The sequence below is a fragment of the Corvus brachyrhynchos genome, unplaced genomic scaffold, assembly GCF_000691975.1.
Source record: "Corvus brachyrhynchos isolate BGI_N302 unplaced genomic scaffold, ASM69197v1 scaffold83, whole genome shotgun sequence".
Taxonomy (NCBI): Eukaryota; Metazoa; Chordata; class Aves; order Passeriformes; family Corvidae; genus Corvus; species Corvus brachyrhynchos.
Window position 1 is genome coordinate 11,253,157 of NW_008238464.1, and position 24,569 is coordinate 11,277,725.

The 24,569-nt window shown below is 37.0% G+C and overlaps 1 protein-coding gene across 6 annotated transcripts in view; it reads right to left on the minus strand.

Moving 5' to 3' along the window:
* Positions 1–372: 372 nt before the first annotated feature.
* PUDP (pseudouridine 5'-phosphatase) overlaps positions 373–24,569 on the minus strand; it is a 68,814-nt gene continuing 44,617 nt past the window's right edge. For 5 of the 6 annotated variants that reach the window (XM_017737146.1, XM_017737147.1, XM_017737148.1 and 2 more), the window contains one exon: positions 373–776. In XM_017737146.1, coding sequence (XP_017592635.1) covers positions 600–776 — 177 coding nt within the window. In that variant the 3' untranslated portion in view covers positions 373–599. Of the gene's footprint in view, positions 777–13,921; positions 14,087–24,569 lie in introns of those variants that run through there. The other variant, XM_017737149.1, reaches the window with a different exon arrangement.

A 24,569-nucleotide genomic window follows, 5' to 3' on the forward strand; every position in this document is an offset into this window, starting at 1 on the left:
GAGGTTTTAAGGGATGTCTGGGAGTCATCTCATTCAATCACTAAGAGGAAAACAAAAAAACCACAGAAAGTATAACAGAGTCCCTGTTGCAAAGAAATGGGGGAAAAAAGAAAAAAGACAACACAATACAAGTGGAATAGATGGACAAGTATGGGATGAGGGAAAGGATAAACATATTGATAGCAATAACGGTGTCAAAAACATTACAATGGGATAAAAGCCAATCCAGAACAGATTTCTGGTTAAGATCTAAACAGTAAGTAATTCAAGTGGAAACAGAACAAGACGTTTCCAATGCAGTTGCAATAAATTGTCTAAATAGTTTCATAATATTCCCAGAAAACATTATGATGTGAATAGAACAAGGTTGGATTCACTTAACAGAAAGATGCTGTTTTAATTTAGCATTTATCAAAAGGACAAATCATAAATATTCCAGACAATTTATCAAAGTGTGAAAGTCTGGGTGGTAACAGAATTTTTGTGCTCTAGTTTTGAGGAGGAGAGTAAAAGATGAAAAAATATCATAGAACCAAAATAAAATTGCATTTCACTTTTAATTTATCTCCAGTCAAGTACATGTTCACAGGCATTAGGCATTAATCGTATGCTGGTAAACCAAACAGTTCTGGTTGGAAATCTTCCATGGACTTCAGCACCAGTGTTCCCTTCTTTTTAAGATCTGGATTTAATTTTTCATCTGGAATCATAACCACTTGCATTCCTTCTGCCAGGGCTCCTGTGACTCCATGTGGTGAATCTTCAAACACAAGACACTGAGAAAAAAGGAGATGAGGGGGAAAAAAAAATAATAATGTTACTGTGAACTTCTAATAGATTGTTTTAAAAGAGAGAATGATCCTGAATGAAACTTAGTAGGAAAACTAAATTTCCTTCTTGGCTTAGACACCTCTAATTAGAACAAGAGCAAACCTCTCAGTTTGAACATCTGCATGGTAATTAACCTTTAATTAATTTCAATTCAAAAAACATCAATACACTTACTTAAATCCCAGAAACGGGTTATCCAGATGTTCCTAAGTGCTTTGTTTTATAGGGATGGGTTTAATCACAAGCTTAAAGTAAAATTAAGCAAGTGCCTAAATACCTTTATAAGCAGGCAATTTAACTTTTCCAAACCAACTTACAACCTGCAAAACGGCAAAAGCAGTGCTTTCACTTACAGGTGTGGCATTTCCTCAGTGCACAAGGCGGGGAACACTAAACTACCTAGGTCAACAGTAGGACTTTGGATGAGTGGAGACAGACACCACTCATCAGAATACTGCTGTCAAAGTCATGCTCTATTTGCTTAATTCTTCCAAATCAATGATGAGAAAGAAAATAAGCAATTGGAAGGTTACATTTAGAGAAGAGACAGTTTAGTCAGGCAGAAGTTCCATGCCTTACAATAGTCACAATCAAAAGATTGCAGTTTGGAAGCAAAGTTGTTAAAAATAATCATACATTATTTGTGTGGATTTTGAAATTTAACATCAGAATATTGAATAATAAACATATAAGATAAATATATAAAAATCATATCATCCAAAATGTTATATATTAAAAGATAATGTTTCTGGAGCTCATTCCCATTCCAGAATTTATATAATGAAGCATCTCTTCCTGCCTCTTCCTGTCTCTGACCTGCAAATTCACTTTGAATTTTTGGTCATGGACAAGCCAAAGCAACTTTTGGCATCCAATGATCTGAAAAATTCCGACCACGGTTTCTAACACTTCAGCAATTCATACTGCATTTATTATCAGTATTATTAGCACTGCTACTACTACTAATGCCAAAATCACTGCCACAAGTAATTTTAGTAATTGAAAACAGATGCTGGGATGGTTAGGGCAATTTTCCTCACATCTACTAATCATGTTCTCTCAGGCACATGGTGTGATTCCTGAGGCTGTCCTGTGCAGGGCAAGGAGTTGAACTTTGATTATCCTTGTGAGTCCTTTCCAACTCAGAATATTCTATGATTCTATCAACATAAAACAGCATACTGCACCTTTTAGGTTCTCAAACACACAATTATTTCACTGCAGAACATAAAGGATGCACAGTGTTTGTTCTGGCTGTGGTCTAAGGGAACCCAGATGCAACTTGCAAAAACTCTATTACATTCAAAGAAAACATTTTTGCAAGATTTATTAAATTTCTGCACTATATATACCCATCTATCAGAGACTGTGGAAGGGGAAAAATAAAAGAACCCTCTCCTGATTTCCTTTCTTTTTAAAATATTGATTCTTGCCTTTCAACATGTCAGCGACAACTTGGAGTCTGTCAAGTGAAAAGTAAAAGGTACTTTCTACCTTGCATGTAATAAAGTAAAATTTAATTAATGATTTGTAGTGAGCCAAAGGAATCACATCAATGTCTTTTGTGCTCATTTCCTTCATACAGTTACTGCATTCCATTTTGAACAATGTGATACTTTCAAATGTTGATACTATCTACAAATATGTAACCAGCTGATCCTGGAAAGCTTGGTATGATTGCTATTAGAATGGAAGCATGGCTCTGCCTATAGGTTTTGTTCTTAACAATAGCTTAGTTCATGACATTAAGCACTCTGAGGACAATAAATGAAACTCTGACAGGCTTTGCTTTTTGAAGAATAAGCTTAAATGTTGCAGAGAAGAGCATTGTCAAGGCCTTTCAGAAACCTTTTCTGATCCAGCTCATACGAAAGAATGTACTTCATTGCTGTGCCTTGAAAGACCTAATTGACTTCCATGATGTCACTAATCTTACTGTATGAGAAGAGCTGATGATTATGGAAGGCAATATGCATAATGAGAAGCTTAACTAATTCCCTGGAACTAGACACAATTAAAACTCTTAATTATCAAAGAAACCAGGCAAATGACCCATAATTACAGTGTCTTGCGTGTTACAGGAAATAAGTGTACTAGGTCTTCCTTAAGTCTTCCTTTCTACGGAAACTTATTGTCAACAGCACAGTCACATTTTTAATGGATGACAACAGGTTTACAGAGGTTCACACACAAAATGGATTTATTAATAAATAAAAATGTTATAAACTCTTCACTGTCCTGGACCACCCACACACTAAATTTAGAGATATGAAAGCAGCCAAGTTCTTTCCCATTTTGCGTAAGTATTGCAACATCAACATCACTCCAACTGAGAGACAGATGAGATTTATACAGACTTCAGCTGAGATTCTGGCTGCTTCTCTGCACTATTTCTAAAACTTGTGTCACTGATCAATACTACTGCTATGAGATCTCTCAAAAGGTCATGCTAATATAGGACAATTCTCACTTTGGAATGAACTAAATGCTTAAAAAAGTAAAGTAGGAAAGTATATTAATTTATATTTCACTCTATGAATCTAGAAAAAGAAAAATTAATCACTTAACCAGAGGAAGAAATAATACCACTGCAGCACCTTATTACCTTATCTTCCTACATGACATATAAGAATATAAGAAAAGAGTGTTAGTTAGGCTCTTGGTATGTACAGCAAGCCCTCTCTAACCTACATACTGCAAAAGTCTGGATGGAATAATTATGTGACTACCGGGGATATCCATAAATGTTATTGCTATTAGTGATAACTAAGAAGCCTGGAAGGATAAAAGATTAAAATCAGTTTTGAAACTAAGATTTTGGAAAAGCTGTGAAGGTAATATATATGCATAGGGAGTGCTTATCAAACAAGCATCCTTGACCACATGCGACATTACTATATTGGCTCTAAAAAGACTGAAGGATGAGACTAAAGATGCCATGATTTATACACACAGAATTATCTGCAAATTTAACACTACCATCTATTGTTCTGTAAAGAAAGAATGAAAAGAAAGTTTTCATCATCTGTCCTCAAATGACACAGAAACATTTGGTATCAGAATGTGACACATTATGTTTTGGACTTCTTATGGATAGCATCTTATACTCTGTAACTTCTTTATTTTTAATTGATGTTTTCCCCCTTCATAATCAAATCAACTGGTCAAAAGCATGATGGGTTATTTGTAAAATTTGCACTGTAGAAATATTTGGTACCCTTACACATTAATTTATGTATATATGCCCGACACAGTCTTCTGTAAGTGTTTAAGGACTAATTCAAATTTCATCATATCTCTAAAATAGCCCCAAAACAGGCTGCAGGAAGAAATTCACCAAGTACAGCCAGGTCACATGGATATCAAAATGACACTGTTGATTTCTGTAAACCAGCTCAGGCCTTTCATTTCTACATATAACTTGCTGACTGTTCATTGTCAGAAGTATTTTTACTTTTTTCTTTGTGAAAAATTAGCCCATACTATATGGTTAAAATTCAAAACTAAGTAGTATCTAAGAAATAAATTATCAGTCTGAAAGATATTACTACTGAAATCATGGTTTGTGTTTTGTTCAACAACTTTTATAATTTTTCCTTGCTCAATTTTCTTTAGATTTTCAAAATAGTTCCAGTACTAACCAACTCTGTTAGTCATGTGAGTGACCCAGAAATTTTCAAGAACCATAATATAATTCAGAATACAACATAGACCTATCCATATCCCACACAAAATACTGAGATGCTGAAAAGGTGCTGTTTGTCATTTATGGGAGGTGGTGGAAATTCACAAAAAGAGAGAGGAAACAACAATTTTAACATGTCATAACACAGATGCTGGACTACTTTATAGCTCAACTTATGTTTTCTTTTTTCTTATGTTTTTATATTCCAAGTACCTGGGAACAAGGGGAAAATGTATTTCTGGGTGACCCATTTACCATCAGAATTACTTAAACATTATTGAATAAATCCATTTTAAGCAGCTGCAATATTTGCAGTTTTGGTCTTCTACTGTGTTAATTCTCTGATGAATTAATGAAAAACAGTAATGAAATAACGCGCTTAATGTTTCTCTCCTAATCTTTGGACTTACACTCCTTCCAGAAATAGTTGGGAAAAATCCCAATAGTGAATACAATAATGAATTACATTTCATTTTATTTTAAGGACATGTGCCAATTTGACCAGCCAGGGATAACAGAATCATATTAAATATGCTGTTAAGAAAGTAATGCAGCTTACAGCCCTACAACTTAGTTCCATTAAGGAAAATGAGGAGTAAGCCAAGATGTTTTTAAATGCTATAAAAAATGAATAAACAAGCTGGAAACTTAAAATCAAACTAATTAAGCACCAGAGTATTCAGAATACTAACTACAGCCACCATTCTTTATGAGTCAATGATTCATATTAAGAACTGTTTGGAAATTACATGCACATATGCTTTTTAATTCAGATTTTTACTAACTCACTACTAGTATGTTGCAGACCAATATAAGAATCAAATTATTTACCATAAAACAAAAAACATAATAGCATAATTTCAAAAAAGAAAAAAGAAAAAAAAAAAAAAAAGGAAATGTGTTACATCTGCACATAATTAGATCACTCTGTTTCTAGCTCTTGCATAAATGCCACTTTACATTTCAGCCCACACCAGCAGTTCTTCTCTCACAAACCAGTTCACAGAATGTCATCTCAAGGAAGACCAGAAGGAATAAAATGGGGAAGAAGGAGGAGAAATTTCATATTTCTTGCTTGTTTTCAAGACTTGATCAAATGAAAGAAAGTGTTTCTGTGAGTGACAGTCAGTCCCAGACACAGCAGCTCTGTGAGGCAGGGAGAAGGTCACATTTACATGCGGGGTTACTCTGATCATTCCGGATGGCTGGAGCACTCTTTTCACAGAGCTCTGTGTGTTTAGAGGACAGTACACTGGAAACTCTGTATGCTAACTTGTATTACAGGCCTCAAGAAATTCCCAGGCATTTCGGAAACAGTGTCTGATTATCCCAGCAGCAGAAATCTAACTCAATCAACTGCAGCTTGGATTAGCTATAGAAGGGTATTGTTCTTTTATGGAGAACACAAGGCAAATACTCAAGATGTTCTCTACTGAGGCTACTCATATTGCATAACATGCTGGAGTTTTATGTCACTTATCTCTAAAAGTGGCCAAAAAAAGTAATTCTGTACAATGAAATAGTTAATTTGTGCTGCCTTCCTTTCCACAGAGAACTGTCTTTACCAAACCCACTGACTTCCTTGACATGTAATGCTCAACACATTCAAACTAAGCACCTTGCACACAGAGCTCAGAACTCTAGGACAAAATACACTAAGAGGGGTCCCTGGAGCCCATTTGGAAACACCCTATCCAACACATGTCCAGCCTAAGCAGGCTGCTCAGGTCCTTGGCCAGGTGAGCTTTGAGCATTTTCAAGTATGAAGATTCCACAGTATCCTCCTGGATACCTGTTCCCATATGGCGAAGCCATACCTAGGGTGAAAATGGTTTTCCAAGAATCTAGGAGTTTCTTGTGTTCCAGCTTGTCCCTGTTGCCTACTGCATGATCATTTTGCACCTTGGAGAAGAGGCTGGGCCCATCTCATGAGCAAACACATCAGAGATACAAACCAGGTACACCCAAAGGAGGAACTGTTTTGATGCATCCAAATGCTAAGCCTCAAACTGAAACTGGAAGTAGGCACCAAAAGTATTTCCTAAATAAAAGCAATGAACTTTATGCCACAGGGAATGTGGACAAGCCCACAGGTCCAGGCTGCCAGAGCAGGTACCCTTCCTGTTTGTTTTGTGTAACTGGACACCATCACTTGCCTACAACTGCCTCAGCAGGTGCTGCAGAAGGCACTTGATTCTCATGGAGCAAGCTAATTTTTTAAAAATCTATTTTGGCAATAGTTTACTTTTGTTCTATAATGTCTTCTTGACCAGTGTTATTTTCCCACACAGGAAGACCAGCCTGCATGGTGAAATTTACATGAAATTGATCTAAACATTATTTAATTATTGTATAATATTTGACGGAAGTGTCAATAACAGCCCACATATTGCTTCAGACATACAGTAATTTCCTAATTTCTTCAATAAAGAGAAAAAGGGTGAGAAGAGGCATTAACCTTTAAAGAGGTTTTCATTGGGAGTGCAAAAGCATTATGGAAAAGGTCATTTTTTTCTATTCAGGACAAGCTTCTCATTGAACTGTACACAAGAGTGTCACCAGTCTGGAGTGACTTGGTGAGATATAGCTGTGTTACACTTTAACTCTTCATGATCAGGAAGAAAAGAGCCTTTCATTCAAAATTCAAAGCTGAAAGTTATTATAGAGAATATTTAAGATTATTAGCATAAAACTCCAAGCACAAAGCCAGAAAATACCACCTTTAAATAAAACAAACAAAACACTAACATAATTGTAATAATTATTTTCTTAATATTTCAACTACAGAAAAAAAATACATTAAAAATGGCAATTCGCTCTTCTCAACATAGATTTCAGAGGAAAGTGGAGAAGAATGTACAAAACTAAGTTGGAAAAAATATTAACTCCTAAAGTTAAGAGGAATATAAATGCTCCTGTTGGACAGTATTTGAATCATATGTGTTCATCCCTTCAACTTACCATCTTATACCTGGCATACTTAAAGCTGATTGTATGTGTAAAACCACGAAATGGCTGTGCAAGGATTTATGAACGTGCTCTTTCAACAGTAGCCCACCTGTGGGCATTGGGTTATGGTTAGGAATGTCATAATTCCATAATTTATTTTTGCAACAGCAATCTAAAAATACCACATCTGAAATGAAACGCCTCATTACATCAATAATGAGATCTATTTAAGTAACTGTCCTCGTGATTTCAAAAGATGATTTCTCAGCCTTTTAATTTGCAAAGCTGCTTTGACTGTGCAAGCAAATGGAGCTCAGAACTCAAAATTTCTTACATAATTTTCTTTACCTGAGAAATTATTTCTGCGTGCTAAATACGCTATTTCTAAAGAATCTGAATTCTACCACCAAAAGTAAAAGAATTAATAATAAAAACCATATTTCTACATAAACTATGTATGATATACCCTTTTTGAACTATTTATCATGAGAAATAATTAATTCAATGGAACCACTCTCCTAACCCTGAAAGGATTAACTAAGTGCATGGCAAGTTCTACTAAATCAATACAATTATTATTGGTAAAAGCAAATTTTTTAATAAGAATGTATTACGTATTAAGAGGAAAGTTTTAAAAAAAAGTCATAATTATTTTTTTAAGATTTCAGTAGAGAAGTCATGTTTTTCATATTAATCTCTAGATTGTTTTTATCAGCTTCCTTTGTTTATTTTGGGGAAGCAATAGTTACCTAGGTACTTCAAGCTATGAAAAATGCAGAGAAGGAAAGCCAGTTAATATCAAACAGTTTTATGTGAATCAATCATTAAAACAGACTCAAGAAAATTTCTTTCCACTGTAAACTCCAAGCCCAAATATTTCTGTAAATAAGAAAATTAATATTAATATTAATTAATATACACTTAAAATGAATTCCCATGTAGAAAGTCATTTAAGTCTTAATCTCAATACATTTCAACATGCTTTTGTCAAAATTCCTCTAATATGATCTAGCTATTTTAAATACTGCATAGAAGCACTTTTTTAAATGCATTGATGACACACAGTTATCAAGCTGTGCCTATTTTTCTATTAGACCAACTCTACCAGATAAGAGAATGCGAACAGTAACTTCGACCAAGTGTTTTCAGTTCTTATTTTGACTCAGGAATGGTTACAGGAAGAGTAACAAGTCATTTTCCATGAAAGGAATAAGGGACACAAAATGTAGATGAATGCATCAGAGTAAACAATGAACAAAATTAGAAAAACATGCTTATTTAACTCTGTGTATGTATGCATGTGGATCAATACACGGTGCATATATGGTCTCCATACAGATAGTTTCTCTCTCTGTGCCTTAAGTCTTATTCAATTTAAGATATATATTAGATCAGTAACTAACACAGCCATGATACTCACTTAACATGAACATTAGTTTGGGAATACCAGCCATGGTATTAGCGACTAGTTACTATGCTTGTCACACAACTTCTGCCATGAGTAACTTCTTTTGGATACTCAGTTCTTCAAAGAAGCAAGTTTATCAGTATCTGGATTCTCATCAGCTTTTCTTAATATCATTTTTATTTAAAACCTCCTCCCATTTTGTATATTTCAATCACAAATAATGTTCAGATTCAACAGGGTATAAAGCTGACAGATGGCAGACTAATTCAAAAGGAAAACTACCATGTATTTGCCTGTAAAACAACCTCTCATGCGCAAAGTTCTCAAAACACTTTATCAGGCCATATGCTTAAGTGAAAACTACTTGTTCATCCAGCACAATAATGATTTTATATTAAAACTAAGAATCACCACTTCGTGAATCTGCTGATCTGAAGCATCATGCATTTGCTGACCTTCAACAGTTTGAGTGAGTCTTTAGAAAAGGGATGCAGGCTGATTTCCCATTTAAACTGTGTCCACTTCTTTGAGACTATTGGAATTGCTACTCTAAAGCTTGCTGCCACATTATTTTGCTAGGTAATTATTAATTACTTATTGCTATGTAATGGCACACAATATACATATATACACAGAAAATATGCAAATGATATATAAGTATTGTATGGACTCAGAATCACATGATTCCAGGATGGCTGGAATGGTGTTAATAATGCCAAGGTTGTGGGTTTGATCCCTGTATGGGCCATTCATTTAAGAGTTGGACTCATGCTCCTTGTGGGTCCCTTCCAACTCAGAATATTCTGTGATTCTGTGATTCCATGACTGAGACTGGAAGCAACCTCTGAAGGTCACCTGGGCCAACTCCCTGCTCAAGCAGGGACACCTACAGCCCAGGAGAAGATCCAGACAGTGTTTGACTATCTCCAAAGAGCGAGACTCCACTACCTCTCTGGGTAACCTGCAACAGTGCTCGGTCACCCTAATGGTGAAAAAGTGTTTCCTGATGCTCAGAGGGAACCTCCTGTCTTTCAGTTTGTGTCCATTGCCTCTGGTTCTGTCATTGGGCACCACTAAAAAATGCCTGGCTCTTTGCATTCTCCCTTCAGGCATTTACTTACATTAATGTTTCCCTGAGCCTTCTCCAAGCTAAACAGTCCCAGCCCACTTTGCCTTTCCTCAAATGCAGTATGCTGAAGTCCCTTAATTATCTCGGTGTCCCTTTGCTGGACTCCCTCCAGTAGCTCAATATGTCTCGTACTGGGAAGTGCAGAACTGCACCCAGTATTTTGCAGGTATGGCCTCACCAGTGCTGAGTAGAGGGGCAGGATCAATTCCCTCAATCTGCTGGCAACAGTCCTCCTCATCAGCCACCTTAAGCTTGCAACGGCACATTGCTGGCTCATGGTCAACTCAGTGTCCACCAGCCATTGTAATTACCTTTTCTTCTGACCATAGGAAATCAATTGGGTTTTCTTTCCTGTTCGGAAGTGTGCAGCTAGACTCACTGGTGCAGAGACAGATGGCATTGTAATGGAACTCCTAAATTTAAAGGTCTGAATGACAAATGTGCAAAAAATATAGACAAAACTTATTGCTAAGTGACCATTACAAAACCTATGATGAGAATATAAAGCACTCCATTAGGAAGTGTCTCAGTCACCCCAATACTGATATAAACACATTTGTTCACAGTTAAGTCAAAGACAAATTGCCCTCTCTACAAATGCCTGCAGTCAAATTACAGAGAAGCACCTGAATGAGAGTTAATGTGCTTATAACACACATTTGTTTGGGAAAAACATCCAAGTTGTCTCTGCCTAAGCACAGTCCACCCTTCTTTTCTTCTATTTAAAACAAATTATGTGTATTTATATATTAGTTAGACTACCATGGCATACTGAAAAAGAGTGATTTTACATTGCTCTAACCATCACGACACATGACCTGAAAGAAAGCACTTCTAATACTGAAATACAATCAGTTCAGAAATAGATGCCAATATATTGCCAAGAATCTGGATAAATTGACAAGCAGCTGAGTGCTACAAGCAGCATTTTACTGATAACTTGGAAGCTTCAGCACCCAGACATTATATAAGTATTCCCTAGGGAAACCAGACTGCAGCAGGTGCGTCAAGGTGACAAAGTATCACTGCCACACAGTCCACTCACTGAATTATATATTCTGGCTACCAGGTAAAATATTCTGTGACTACAAAAATAAAAGAGGACAGGCTGCCTGTTGGATGAACAAGCAAAAGAGAATCTCAAACTTTGTGATTCAACACACAGGAAATGGCTCAGGTGATTTTTTTTTCTCTTCTTGTTTTTGTTTTTTTAGACGTTGTAGTGTTTTCTGTTATATTTCAAGTCTTTACTAATTGATTCCAGCTGCTTCTAGTGAGTTACAGATAAGATTCATTACTGAATAGAGAAAATTGATAAATCAAATAGCAAATATGTCTAAAGACTGAGGACTCAAAATCTCATCTACACATAAAGACTGACTCCAGGATTTATGTTCTGGATCTGAAGATCTTTAAGGTGTGGCTAAAAGCACCTGTTTCATAGTCTTCAAAGGCTTGTAAGTTCTAGTCTTAGCAAGCAGAAAAGTGTGAGAAAAGACACTAAACATTTATTTTTTTCCACTGAGCCTGCATCTGCAGAAAAAACACTTCAATACTTTTAAAGCCATAAAGAACAGTCTCCTCATTGACAAGAAAAGTCGGAATTTAACAGGTAGTTCTACTGGATATCAAGATGATGGACTAAAACTGGAAAGAGACAATTATTCTGTCTAGAAATACTGTTACTATATGCTCAACTAGGTCACGTTTTGTTACCAAAAGAACCAAAAAGAAGAAAATCTTACAAAATCAAGTGACAATTGTCCTTTTGAGCTAGTTCACATAGATACCCAGTATCTTGCACCTTGATGAAAAGCAAAGATGCTGCTCATGACACTCAAAATGCTTTTCTCAATCAGATGTTCCTGTGCTTAGCAGTGGTAGTGCTGCAGGCTTCCAGCAAAGGTTCTCTTCATGTTTTCCTACTTCCCTTACAAACTAAACTCCCTACTTTAGTTGTCTTCCTAAATACCTTCCTTGAAGAAAAGGAACACAGTTCAGGTAGGCTGATGTTAATTAACAAGAATCTTTCCTTCCAAATATTCTGTGGTTATGAAACATGATATTACTACAAAGTCCAAAGAGCACGTATGGAACATAAGCATTTAAAATTGCCAAGTTTCTATGGAGAGGGATCTGTACATTTTCATATGCAGAAATACATACATATATGCACACACATCAGTTTATGTGACAGAACTGTACAGAGGAAGAAGAACGGCAGGAACAGCAAGGGCAGGTGGGGGACCCTGAAACACCCTGGCCAGCTGCTCCCAGACACATCACAGCAGTCATCAGCCTACCAAAAGCTCATTGCTGTGCTGCATGATGGGGCAGGATGAGCCCAGGAGCCCTCTGAGGTTCTGGCCCAGCCACTGCTGGTGCCACAAGGCCAGACCCACACAGACATGCCAACAGGAGAGGCTCCATGGGTCAGGGAAGTCTGTGGTAATGTGAGACAGAAGGGGCTGATGGGGTGTGAGTAGGGGCCATCTGTTCTTGGCCATTCCTGCATCAGTCTGTGTAGTCTGTCCTGTCTCCTCTAATTAAACACCATTTATGATGGTTTTCCTGGGCAAGGGCTTACTATTGTGCACACACATGTGCATGGAGGTCTCAGTGTCAGTCCTGCCATGCGACCAGGAGTTCCATGTGCCAACAGTGCAGCACCTCCAGTGAGGATGGGTGTGCAAGTGAGGGTGTGAGGGCTAGCAAAGAGAATGCTGGAGTAGCTGGCAAGTAGGTGAAGTGTCCTGGAAGTCCAGCATGACCCTATAGGCAAGAGCACAGTCAGTCCTGGCTCTTAGAGGGACAGGGTAGGCACAGGGCAGCTTTGGCCAGCTGCTGTAAAGATTGTGGCATCTCGGGCTTTCCAAGAGATCTGTCTGTATGTGCACAGGAGAGACTCTGTGGAATGACAGAAGCACAAGACTGGGATCCAGGGACAGTAGAGTACCTAAAATCCAGCTGCTGCAAGGATTCATAACACAGGGTGAATATAGGGTACATTTGTCTCATATATTTATGCATGAAAGTGACATAACAGATGATCGCTTCAAGATCATAGGTACAGGTTGGAAAAGACATATTTAAATTCTCTAAAATTCCTAGGCTTATTCATAGCTGCAAAAGTTAATGGAAGGTGTCTGCACCATGAACATGTGTACTTATTGAAAAATTACGGCATTTTAAACATTTGCCAATTAAGGTGATTTTGTTTTATGTTTTCCACTCCAAAAAAGCGAACAAACAAAACCCACAAAAAAAAGCCAAAAGAACAAACTGTGTGGAACACTCATAGACAAAGGCTTTGCAAATAAAATGAGAGCCATGGTCAACTGAAATAATACTGAGCCCTTTGTTGTGTTTATAAAAAGAAATGCAAAAAGATGGTTGGGTTGTTTGGTTTTGTCAGGCAACACAAGCTTTTAATATCGCTAGTCATTCAGACCTTCGACTAAGATTTATTAACCTGTCAAACAAAAGCAATATTACAACATATCCAACTGCAGTTCATTTCAGAACATTTATTGCTCTGTAAACAGAAAATCCAGATTCTCCTTAAACAATCTATTCCTTTTCTTCCTCTTGAAGCAAGAAGGAAGGCATGGTAGTAAGAGAAATTCTAAGTAAAAAATAAAGAAGGATTTATAAACTTATTTGCACAAACATATAGAAAGCATAAAGTTTTAAAACGGACTTTTACGGTGACTACTTCAACTGAAAAAAACATCACCCACCATTGGGCAATATGGATAAGAGGGGAAGGGGAAACAGAATAGGGGCACAGCTCCATGTTTACTTTGCATATTTTCTGCTATGCAGCTCAGCTCAATGCCTCTGAGAGGTTTAGAAAGGAGGGGGTTTATTGGGAGACTGAAACAGAAGGAGCATGATACCTACCTGGAACACGATCAGGTCATCCAGTCTCCCTTTACAGAGAGAAACATGTGATGCTAGGGAATGGGTTACTGCTTCTTGGGGATAGAGCCTCGTCTGACAGCCTGACAAAGGGGAGGCAGCCACAGCTCCGTGCCCCCAGTACAAACAGTAGCAAGGCTGAGCATGTATCTCCCAGCAGGCACTAGCACACAAACACACACGTAAATAAATAAATAAATAAATATACACAACTCTAGACACACAGATCAATGCAGTTATACTCAGCACTCCCAAGGACCCACAGGGTCATTCAGCTGCCTCTTCTCTAGTGCTCACACGCTTGCACTCAGCCTGGCCACTGGCCCTGCAGATGCCTGGGCTGGACCCCCTGTCACCTGCAGTCCCAGGCTGGGGGCTAGTACCTCATTTTGCCCAGTTGCCAGCACCCAGATCTGTGTTTGCTCCAGCCACTGGCACCTTGGACACATGGGCCTCTGCCCGGGTCTGGTTTCAATTGCTGGCCACACACATACAGACCACAGACAAGATGCCCTTCAGCCAGGAAGATTTAGAAGTGAAATTTGCTAACACAGGACACACCACACTGGTAAGGAGTTGTGCATGGCCAGACAAATGTGTTACCTATTTACACATCCAATGGTTTTTATCCCCTTATCCCTCTATTTCCCTGTAATAAATCCTGATCACACCCCAAATTTTCTTCCTCTGCATCCCATACTGAGTGCCACACCCTAGGCAGCATCTCCCCTCAGTCTAAAAGGATTGATCCAGCATTGATTCACCTTGATAGGACTTCTGGGACAGCAGTGGGAGGGCCCAAACAGGCTGTCCCTCTCTGGGGGAGTCCTTAATCTGGGCTCCTGTCTGCCTTTGGGACTCTGCTGCCCTGGCCATATGGAGATGGTCACCTGATAGGATGACAACTTCAGTGACAGGTGTGGGAACTGTTTGGGAAGGTGTGATTTGGGATCCCCCACCTGCTGTCACCTCTCTCAGCTCTTTTGTGGGTCTGAAACAAGCTTTTAACACAAACCCCAACATCTACATCTGGTAGCAGATCTTCCTTAGGATCTTTCCAATTCTATGCAAGTTTATGCATCACATGCTGCTTGATTGCTAACATGCAAGATCAGGAATCCAAGTAGTTTCTTTTACAAGCCTTTATAACCCGGGCCTGACATGCCATACACTACGCTAAATATAGAAATCAATAGAAGAAAAAGTGATACTCAAATCAGACATCCTATTTTTCCTTTCTTCTCAATGCTGCTATTATTCCAATGTTCAGTTTGATCCTAAAGCAATACACCACAGCATGTCACAAGCATTATTATGTCTTTATACTGCCGAGTAACTGAAATCCTTTTATTAAAATACAGCATTCTGTGATGGATTTCTTCATCCTTGGACTGACATTGAGCCTGAAGCTCTTACTAGTAATCACTTTACAGAAAGCCAGATCACATACTCAACTCAGACAGAGAAGCTAAGGACTCAATTCACAGATTTTTAAAAATGGTGTGAAAGCTGGTGAGACTGAATTGTTCTAGCAAAGAATAGACATATTTCAAAATTTCTGAGAAAAACTACACTGAACACCTTTTATGTATTCAACTTATGGAACATTTTATTCACCATTCATTAGCACCGTATTATTTAAACAAAATCAGAGAAACAAGAAAGTTACTCGACTAAATATTAATCATCTTAAAGAAAATTAAGGCTGTCATTTACTAATATCAGGTGTAAAGAGGAGCTGTAAATATGAAGATATCACTAAGTCTTCCACCAGCCTACTCAAAGTCAACAATCATCTTTCAAGCATACTTGCTCTTCAACTGATTGCTAAGGGGATAACAAAAAAAAAATCAAATTACAGGAGAAAGGGACAGTAATAAATTGTCCAAACATTTTAGAGTTACTAGCTAATGCAATACTAGAAGATGCAACTGACATCAGTGTTTCTAAAGAAAACTTCTTTACTTTGAGAGACATGCCAAAGTGCACATTTGCAGCTGACTCCTCTTTCCACTATCTTCGTGAGATTTTATATTTAGACATGTAGCATCCTAAATGTTTGAAGAGTTTTTGCTGTAATGTTAGCCCTGTCACATCATCTACCAATCCTCTTGAGACAGAATGCTTAGCCTCAAAAAAGTAAATGCTTTTACTATTTCAGTACATACATCATTAACGTATAGACTATTTCCTCACTTTTCATCTACACTCCCTAAAAAATGCTTGAGAAAGCCATAAGGACAAATGGGCTACTGCACACTATTAACTCTTTATAATTTATAATGAAGGTATATAGATTACTTAGTGCAGTTACAAATTCAAGTTTTCATTTTCACCTTCAAGGCCCTATATTATCTTACCCACAATTACTTATGTCTTGCTTTTATTTCCTTCTACTCCCTAGGCATCTTCTATCCTTTCACTTAATTGCATTCTTTATCTCTTTCTCCCACTTTCAGCTGTATGTCTTATATCACGCTGACCTCTGTGCCTTGTGCAATCTTCATGCCTACATTCTTCATCCTTCTCCAGCAGTATATTTAAAAATACACTATTTCAGGAATCATTGGTACATGCTCTTCTTCCTCCCTTTCTTATTGCTTGGCTAATAACTAAAATTTGTCTTGCTTAAATCACTTTTGATCCTTATTGGACCAGGGCAGCAGAGAACACAGCTGAAATCAGAGATGTCTGATTTACTTCTTATTTCTATCAGGAACGACCTCTGTTAACTTTTTAACTCTGAGGAGAACTGAGGGACAATACTTGCTTGCCATCTAAAATAAAGAATTGGAATCTTGATCACTAAAAAAGCCACAATGTTCATTAAACAAATGCCAATCAGTGTATGTGTATAGTGGTTAGTTTCTAGAAGCTACATCTGTACTTCTTAAATGTTTACATATATTTCACAGTGCTCCAACAGTTGTCCAGAGTGGGCTCCACGCCTGTGATCCAGCACACATGAATATGATGCTTTTTATCCACTCATGGTTTAATGTGTACTTAAATGTAAATATGATGACCACACTGAGCAGCACACAAACATCAGGAAACCAGGGAAACATTCCCAGATGCAGTAATGGTCACATATGGTAGAGTCATAGCATTATTCCTGACTTCTAGAACACATGACTACAGGAATTCCACCTTTGTAAACTTCAAACACCTACTCTACACAATATAACTCTTCATGGAATTATCATATGACCATTTTACTAGTTATTACTATAATTGCAAAAATATTATCTTCAGAGGAACATCTTAAAAAAACTGCAAACTTATTTGCTGAAATTTAAGGAAAAAAAATCTTCTCAATGAAAATTTTTGGCCTGGAAATTTAAAAACTCACAACAGATATCAGTCTTCCAATGATATAGCTAATCTAAAGACTGCAAATGCATTCTACTTTAGATACATGATCATTCTTTGAAAAAATCAAAGGTTTTGTTTTAATTTGCTTGGGTAACTGCATTATTGAGAGTGAAAAGCAGTAAGATAAGTTACATGCTATTATACTTTTTGTACCCATGGCACTTTTTTGAATCAGGAATATTTTGAGTCTGTAATAGTTTTGAAGTTGAGGACAACAGGCAACCTCTAATGTCTCCAGTCTGAGCTACAAGATGCAATAATATGTTCTGGAGACAAACTGAATACATCACTGTGACCAGGTGTCTGTTCAGGAGAAAGAGGACAATTTTCTTATGGAGGAAAACATGTTCTGTAACAGAAGATATTTTCAGCAATGGATGAAATTGCATCAACTAGTCTTTACTAGTCAGCAAAACCTTGGGGCTTTGAAGCAACTAACCTATGAAGTGAAGGAGTTACTAACATCAAAAGCCATTTCCATTACCACGCCACTATCTTAGAAAATAGTTGCAGTTGCATTTTAAAATAATTCTGGTGCTATTCAGGGAAGTATTGACTAGTAATCCTTATCTCTATACTTGGTAAAACCTGCTGATAACACAAAGTTTTGTAGGTCATCTGGGATAACATCTGTAAGAACTTTGGAGTGATAGTCTATTGGGCAGTCAAGTGTCAAATGAAATAAAATGGTCAAGAAATGTGGCAGGACGCATTTTCTAACGTTTGCTTTATGTATTGGACATCACTGTAAACAGCTCAGTGAAAATTCAGAACTTGGGTGATCAGCTCAGTGAAAATTTAGATCTTGGGTGATATTATTTATATTCAGAGATATATATAAAATAGTCTCATCTGGAATGCTCCATGTACTAGATCTCACAGACATTATTCTATGTTAAAATGTTTTTGATAGGAAGGGTTTGAAGAAATGCAATCAGAATGATTATGAGGAGAAAAAAACCAAACAACCAACCATATCACTGCCCTCATCCCCACAAAAAAACCCAAACACAACCCTTTCAGATGGTGAGGTTTTGAACAGACTCTAAAGGGCTTTATTTAGGGAGCAAAAAATAAAAAGGGATGTGACAAGCAGCATTTACAATACTGAGTGGCAGATCAATTACTTCTTATCTTTCTCACTCATAACATATAAAAAGCTGACATTGGAACATATGCAACATATACAGAATTCATTGTCCCAGGCACACATCAGTGTCAAGAAAAAACACAGATCCTGTGAATGGGTTACTGTAGCCTGTTTTTACATCTGTTTTTGTTAAAAAACAACTTGATATGGGAGCAACAGAATTTAAGTGGATAAATTAACCCCCTCTAGCTAAAAGGTGATTATTAAACTGTGATTATTAGCTATCATCAGAGATGGTGCCAAATAAGCTGGACACTGAATTTGAGCACGAACAGCAATTCCGATATTCAGTAGCATTTAGACAAAAATGAAAAGCTTTTCTTTAATGGAATAGGAGGGTAGCATTTCTGCTACTGCTTGGAATTGTATTCTACTTTAAATCAGAATCACTTCAGTCTTACTCAAGTTTAACTTGAACCGTTTCCTTCTTGGCTTTGAATTATGCTATTATTCTAAGATTAAAAGATGCTGAAATGGAAATGTTAGGCACCCTTTTTTAGCAGACATGTCTTCATGTCTTCAGTTCTTTTTATACTACAAGGTCTTTTATCTTTATAACACCTATCACAACAATAATTTAGAAAAAATCTCCAATACTGCTTCATGGAGTACACTTTGTAATCACCTTCTAAGTGCACTTATTTTGTGATGCAGCAATCAGTCTGAGCAAAAAGCTTTGCCCTGTTTAGACTATAAATAATTTAGCAGTGTTAATTGATGGTTCTATATGTAGGTTTTCTGCAACCATGCCAAAAAGACAGACTCTTACAAATTCTTTATCACACAACAGAGTAAGAACCCTATCATGTAATACCAGCTCTCTGAATATTACCTACAACCACATCTCCACAAAGAACAAGTAATTTAAACAAACAGCAAAAAAATAAACTCGCCATTCCCTACCCTTAGTGCATTAAAACAACGCATAGCTGACAATATGACAATAATTTACAAAGAAGCAACCAAAAATATTGCCAACAATGCAATTCCTTCTTTCAGTCTTCATTCTTTGTCCTGAAACTGTTGAAAACCATTGTTACAACAAGCTCTGGGTGATTACAAAGGTAACTCCAGATACAGAGAGGATCAGTGCACTAGATCCTATTGAAAGAGGATTTATTCATGCTTGCTATAACTCAAAAGACATTAAAAACATTTTTTGTGAAAATTCTTGTTAATTAAAATCTAATTATTCAATGACTGCTGTTTGGCATCTCTAAGAAAACGCTCAAGGTCTTGAAAGAAAGAAAAGATAATTCAGTGAGCAAGTTATCATAAAACAAGGATTTTCCCCCTCTTTTTTACTACTTACCATGCATAATTAATATGTGATAATACCCATAATGAGTTCCCTAAAACAATTAGCAACGCATCTCCAGTGACCTGCTAATCTGAATATAATGCTTTTTGAATTTGGAGGTGTACCAGTCTCTTTGTGCTTACACACTCACCTCACGTAGAAGCATAGAAGGCTGCAGAGCATAATTTATTATTCTGCATCACATTTCATCAAGTTCCTTAGCAGCTACTTGATACATTATCAAGACAAATGCAAGGAAAAAAATGTGTTCCTACCTCTCCACCCCCCAAGTAGGGCACCCCAAAGACTAAGAACTAATTATAATCCTTCTTTCCTCTTTCAATCATTAAAGATACCTTAAGTGAAAGCAAACCTTGACCAGGTTACTTTTTGCATGGAATTTCAATGACTTTTTTCATCTCTGTAAGACAAATACATCCATAAATAAACATGCACTGCAGTAACAAGGGCAATATCTGGAACACTTAAAAGTTAAATTACTTGCAAGCCATGCAATACCTCATTTTTCTTCCACAAATATATAATAAAGACTGCCAGCATGGGGATGGGTAGGTTGGCAGAGTGGATGTGTACATGTGTGAACACAGAAGTACACATGCTTCAGAAGAAAAGGGAGGAAGTAAATCAACCATAGGAACCAAGAGCATGATAATTGAAAAAAACCCTGAAAACAAACAAACAAACAAAGTCTCCTTCCTTTAATTATCTTGTAAGTATAAAATGGTGGCCTATTATGAATTTAGGGAAAAGATGCCTGTGTATAGTAAGTGTAGAGGACCTAAGCATGTTTTGTCTCAAATATTCAGAGAATTGCTACAGGAAAGGTGATCAGAAGAGAGGGTCCCATGGAGGTGGGGAAGTGCTGTCGAGGCAACTTCCTGCTCCACTTTGAGACTTCTGCTCAGTTCCCCCACCCCAACTCATTACTTTTGTATAGTGGTGTGGTGACTTGTTCGTGAGCCAGCACCTTCTGAAGAGTTTTTGTGGGAATTATGAAGTGTAGTGTACAAAACTAAGGGCTTGTTAGCCGATACTTTTTGTGGACATGTATTGTAAGAATTTAAGGGTGTGTTAGCCAATACCTTTTGAGTGTAAACATTGGGCTGGTTGCCACAGTTAAGAAGACTGTACAATAAAACATAAGACTTCCCCGACACATGGTCCAGTGTCTTTTCTCCACCTGACAAGAACCTATAACCAACATCACACCCTCTACCAGTGGGTTGTGACAAGTAGATCTTCAGAAGTCCTAGCTTGTGAGACATGGTGAAATACCTCACATTCTTTTCTCTACAGCTGGAAGGCAAGCTTCCTAACAACAGACTTCATCATCCAGCCTGGGAGACACAAGTAAGGGCTACATGCTTAGATTGTGTAGCAGCTGAGGAAGGTGCAGGATTCAGCCAACAGTACATTCCACCAGAGTCCTGCATCTTTGCATCCCAAGCTTTAAAGCTTCTAGAAATATTTCAAGATGGAGGTCTTAACACATAAAACTATATTGTTCAATACCTATTTACTTTAAATTGCTTAATACACAATTTAAAATGATGATTTATTAATAATTTATTCCTTTAAATTTCTTCAGTGTTTGTCTGAAATCAATAGCTTCTCTAGAAGGGAGAGGAACCCATACAAAAAGTTATGCTGTTAATTATTTTGCAGTGCCCCATAGTAGCAGGAATTCAAGAACTAGTCCAGCAAAATATACTAAATAGTCAAAAAACAACTTGCCATCTAGAAATAAGTCTTCAGTCACATTGCAGATCAAGAAAAGTAAAGGCTTCAGGAACTCAGGAAGAAGTTCTAGCCAAGAACCTTTCTGAGCAAAGAGCTAATGTATCATGTGATAACTAGGACAATTCCCAAGGAAGCCCAAAGGTTGGAAGATTGAATTTCTCAGGTTCAAAAATGCACAAGATGTTTTCCTACATTTTTTCAGAAAGTAGCCCATAGAGTGGACAAGACAAGGATAAAACTCTCTTCTGATCTGCTTTAAAAAGAAAACAGAAGTCCCATATTGCTGTTATGTTCTCTATGGAGGACTTTTCTTGGCAGTTTAGAAATGTGCTGGAACTAGTTTTCCAATTATGCTTTACAAAAGACTAACTACAAGGTATTTTTAGTTCCTGATGAAAAGACACAAGCTGTTGAGACTGGGCAATTTTGGATGTATACATAAAAGCAAAAAAATCCCATTTCTCCAAAAAGCTATAAAATCAGAAAAAGGGATGTTCCTTGGACTTGGCACCTCATCTTGGTTAGAAGGCAGACAAGTGGAAATGTTCTGTTCCAAGTCCATAGATACACCCTTTCAGATTTCACCTGCTATCCATTTTCAAAACTTCAGGGCAGGTTCTACACGATAGAACTAAACTAATCTGGGTATACACAAATGATGGGACATACTTCATTCGCCTCTCAATCACTCCATGTACAATAACAGTGAAACCCATGTTACCTAAATCTATGTAATCTAAATTTGTTTAAGGGAGTGAACTCTGCTTTTGTTGCAAAACACTTAAGCAAGGTGTGTGTACTCAGGAGCAGTGTTTTCAATCTCTCATGGCACTGAATCAGTTGCTCAGCTGTCCCACCACCTCCCAGGGTGGACCACCCCCACACCACGACACACTTCTGCCACGGGAGAATCTTCTCTGCTGTGTTTGGAAGCCTGTCACAGTGTAGCACAGGATGCAAGGCTAACAGCAACATTGATAGAGTACAACCTTGAAGATGAGGGGCAAGAAGAAAACACACACCCCAGAAACACTCAAACATCCCAGACCTTCATTCAGTCTACTAACGACATGGCTACACTGGAGTTGGCATCAACAAAGCAGACAAGAAGTTCTTTATTGACTTTAACCCATCAAATGCCTAATTAATTCATGAACTGTAAAACATCAGTACAGACAAGACAGTGGCTTCTGAAAAGAAAGACCAAATTCTACTTTCTACCTCAAAATGCACCTTCAGCCAGAAAGAGCTGTGGAGCAACCTTGATCCCTCTTCATAGTAAGCAGCCACTGGCATGTGCTGTATGTCTCTGTCAGACCACACTGTCTGAGAACAACAGTTATCATTTACAAACTCTTTGTTATCTGTCCTCCCGAATGCAGCCTAACACTTTAAAAGTCAGGTATACTCTGACCATTATGATCACAGGTTATATCCACTGGAAAAAACAAATATCTAACAATATGCTAAAACAGCTGGTAAGAACTGTGAGTCCAAGGAGATAAGACAGCAGGGCTTGGGTAAATCAGAATGGTTTATACCATGAATAGCTATTTAGAAGGTTGTTTCAGATGAGAAAAAATTGGTAATGTATGCCTATTCAAAGAAAGACTAGAGCCAAGCTTGAAGAAACAGCCATTAACGTAAATTTGAACTAAGCTGAAAAATGTCAGTGTTTTTACATTTAATGCCCTTTTTTATTTCTAAAATAAAAACTTGTGAATTGCAAACATTCAGGAAAGAGTATAAGCCAATAAATTCATAAAATGGAAAAGGGGAAGATTTATGGTGATTAAAATACGTGATTTCAACAGCAGGGATTCCAATTTACAGCTCAGTGCACCACCTAGAATGGCTGTTCATGTCTGTAATTTCTGTATTTTAAGTAAAGTACTCCTAATACATTCAACCTCCAGGTATACAAAAGGAATAAGAGAAACATCACTAATTAAATACATGCTTGAAAACCATAGTAAGTAAAATATATACACTACATGCATACACTAAAAATGGTGGAATTGAATGGCCAAAAAAAAAAAAAAAGTGGAAAAAGTTAAAAAATAAAGGGGATAACACAAAAAAAAGGTTTTAGCATCCTTTTATATGATGGTCATGTTAAGTACTAAATCAGCCTTCTTTATCCTGTTTTAGTTGTACAATATAGAATAAAATTACAAAATATTTGAATGTCATAGTGTTCTGAATCTACTGTTCTTTCACTACATTTTCTATAGCAAAAAAGTCGCAGAAAATTTCTCTTTGAACTTCTCCATTCTATGACAAAACATCCACTGAGACTCATAAATCCTAATGCTATTTAATCAGTCTGAAAAAATTTTAATGAGCTCTCTCTAGATTTGGTACAGAGATTATTTGTAACTATGGGATCAATTAATTAATTAGAAATGGAAGAAACTGCAAAGAAATAGTGTTTTAAATTAAGGTAATGATTTACATCACTTCGAACTTTTTAAATAGAACAGATTGATTCTTCATAAGAGAGTTATGACCATTTGTATTACTACAATCTATCCCTGTGTTTAAAAAGTGAATAATAATGGATTTATTTGCTTTTAAACTAATACTAAGGTCCATTATTTTACAGAAAAGCTACAGGCAAATCAACCAAAATACTGCAAAGAAATGCCTTAGCCTTCAACATCCTTAAGCAGGAAGTTAATTATTTGTGTGGTTTTGATGACAGAAGTATCTTAGAAATATGTATAAATCTTGGCATGAGGATGTCAGAAACCCTCTGATTCAGAGTCATATGTAAAATAAATTTGCATACCATTTTTGTTATTATGAAACAAAACTTCTTCAATATAGTATTGAAAAGTTATAGTCAATATATAAATATATATATGTATAAATTTTACAAGTACACACAAATGGCCTGGTTATTATAAACTCTTTTACATAAAAAATTAATATTCTAGTATTTCAAATTCCAAAAGCATGATTTTAAAGAATGTAAGCCCTATAAGTTAAAGTGGAACAGAAAACTATTACAGCTGGTGAGGGGTCAGTAGCTCTGACCGAGGAAGAGGTGACCGGTCC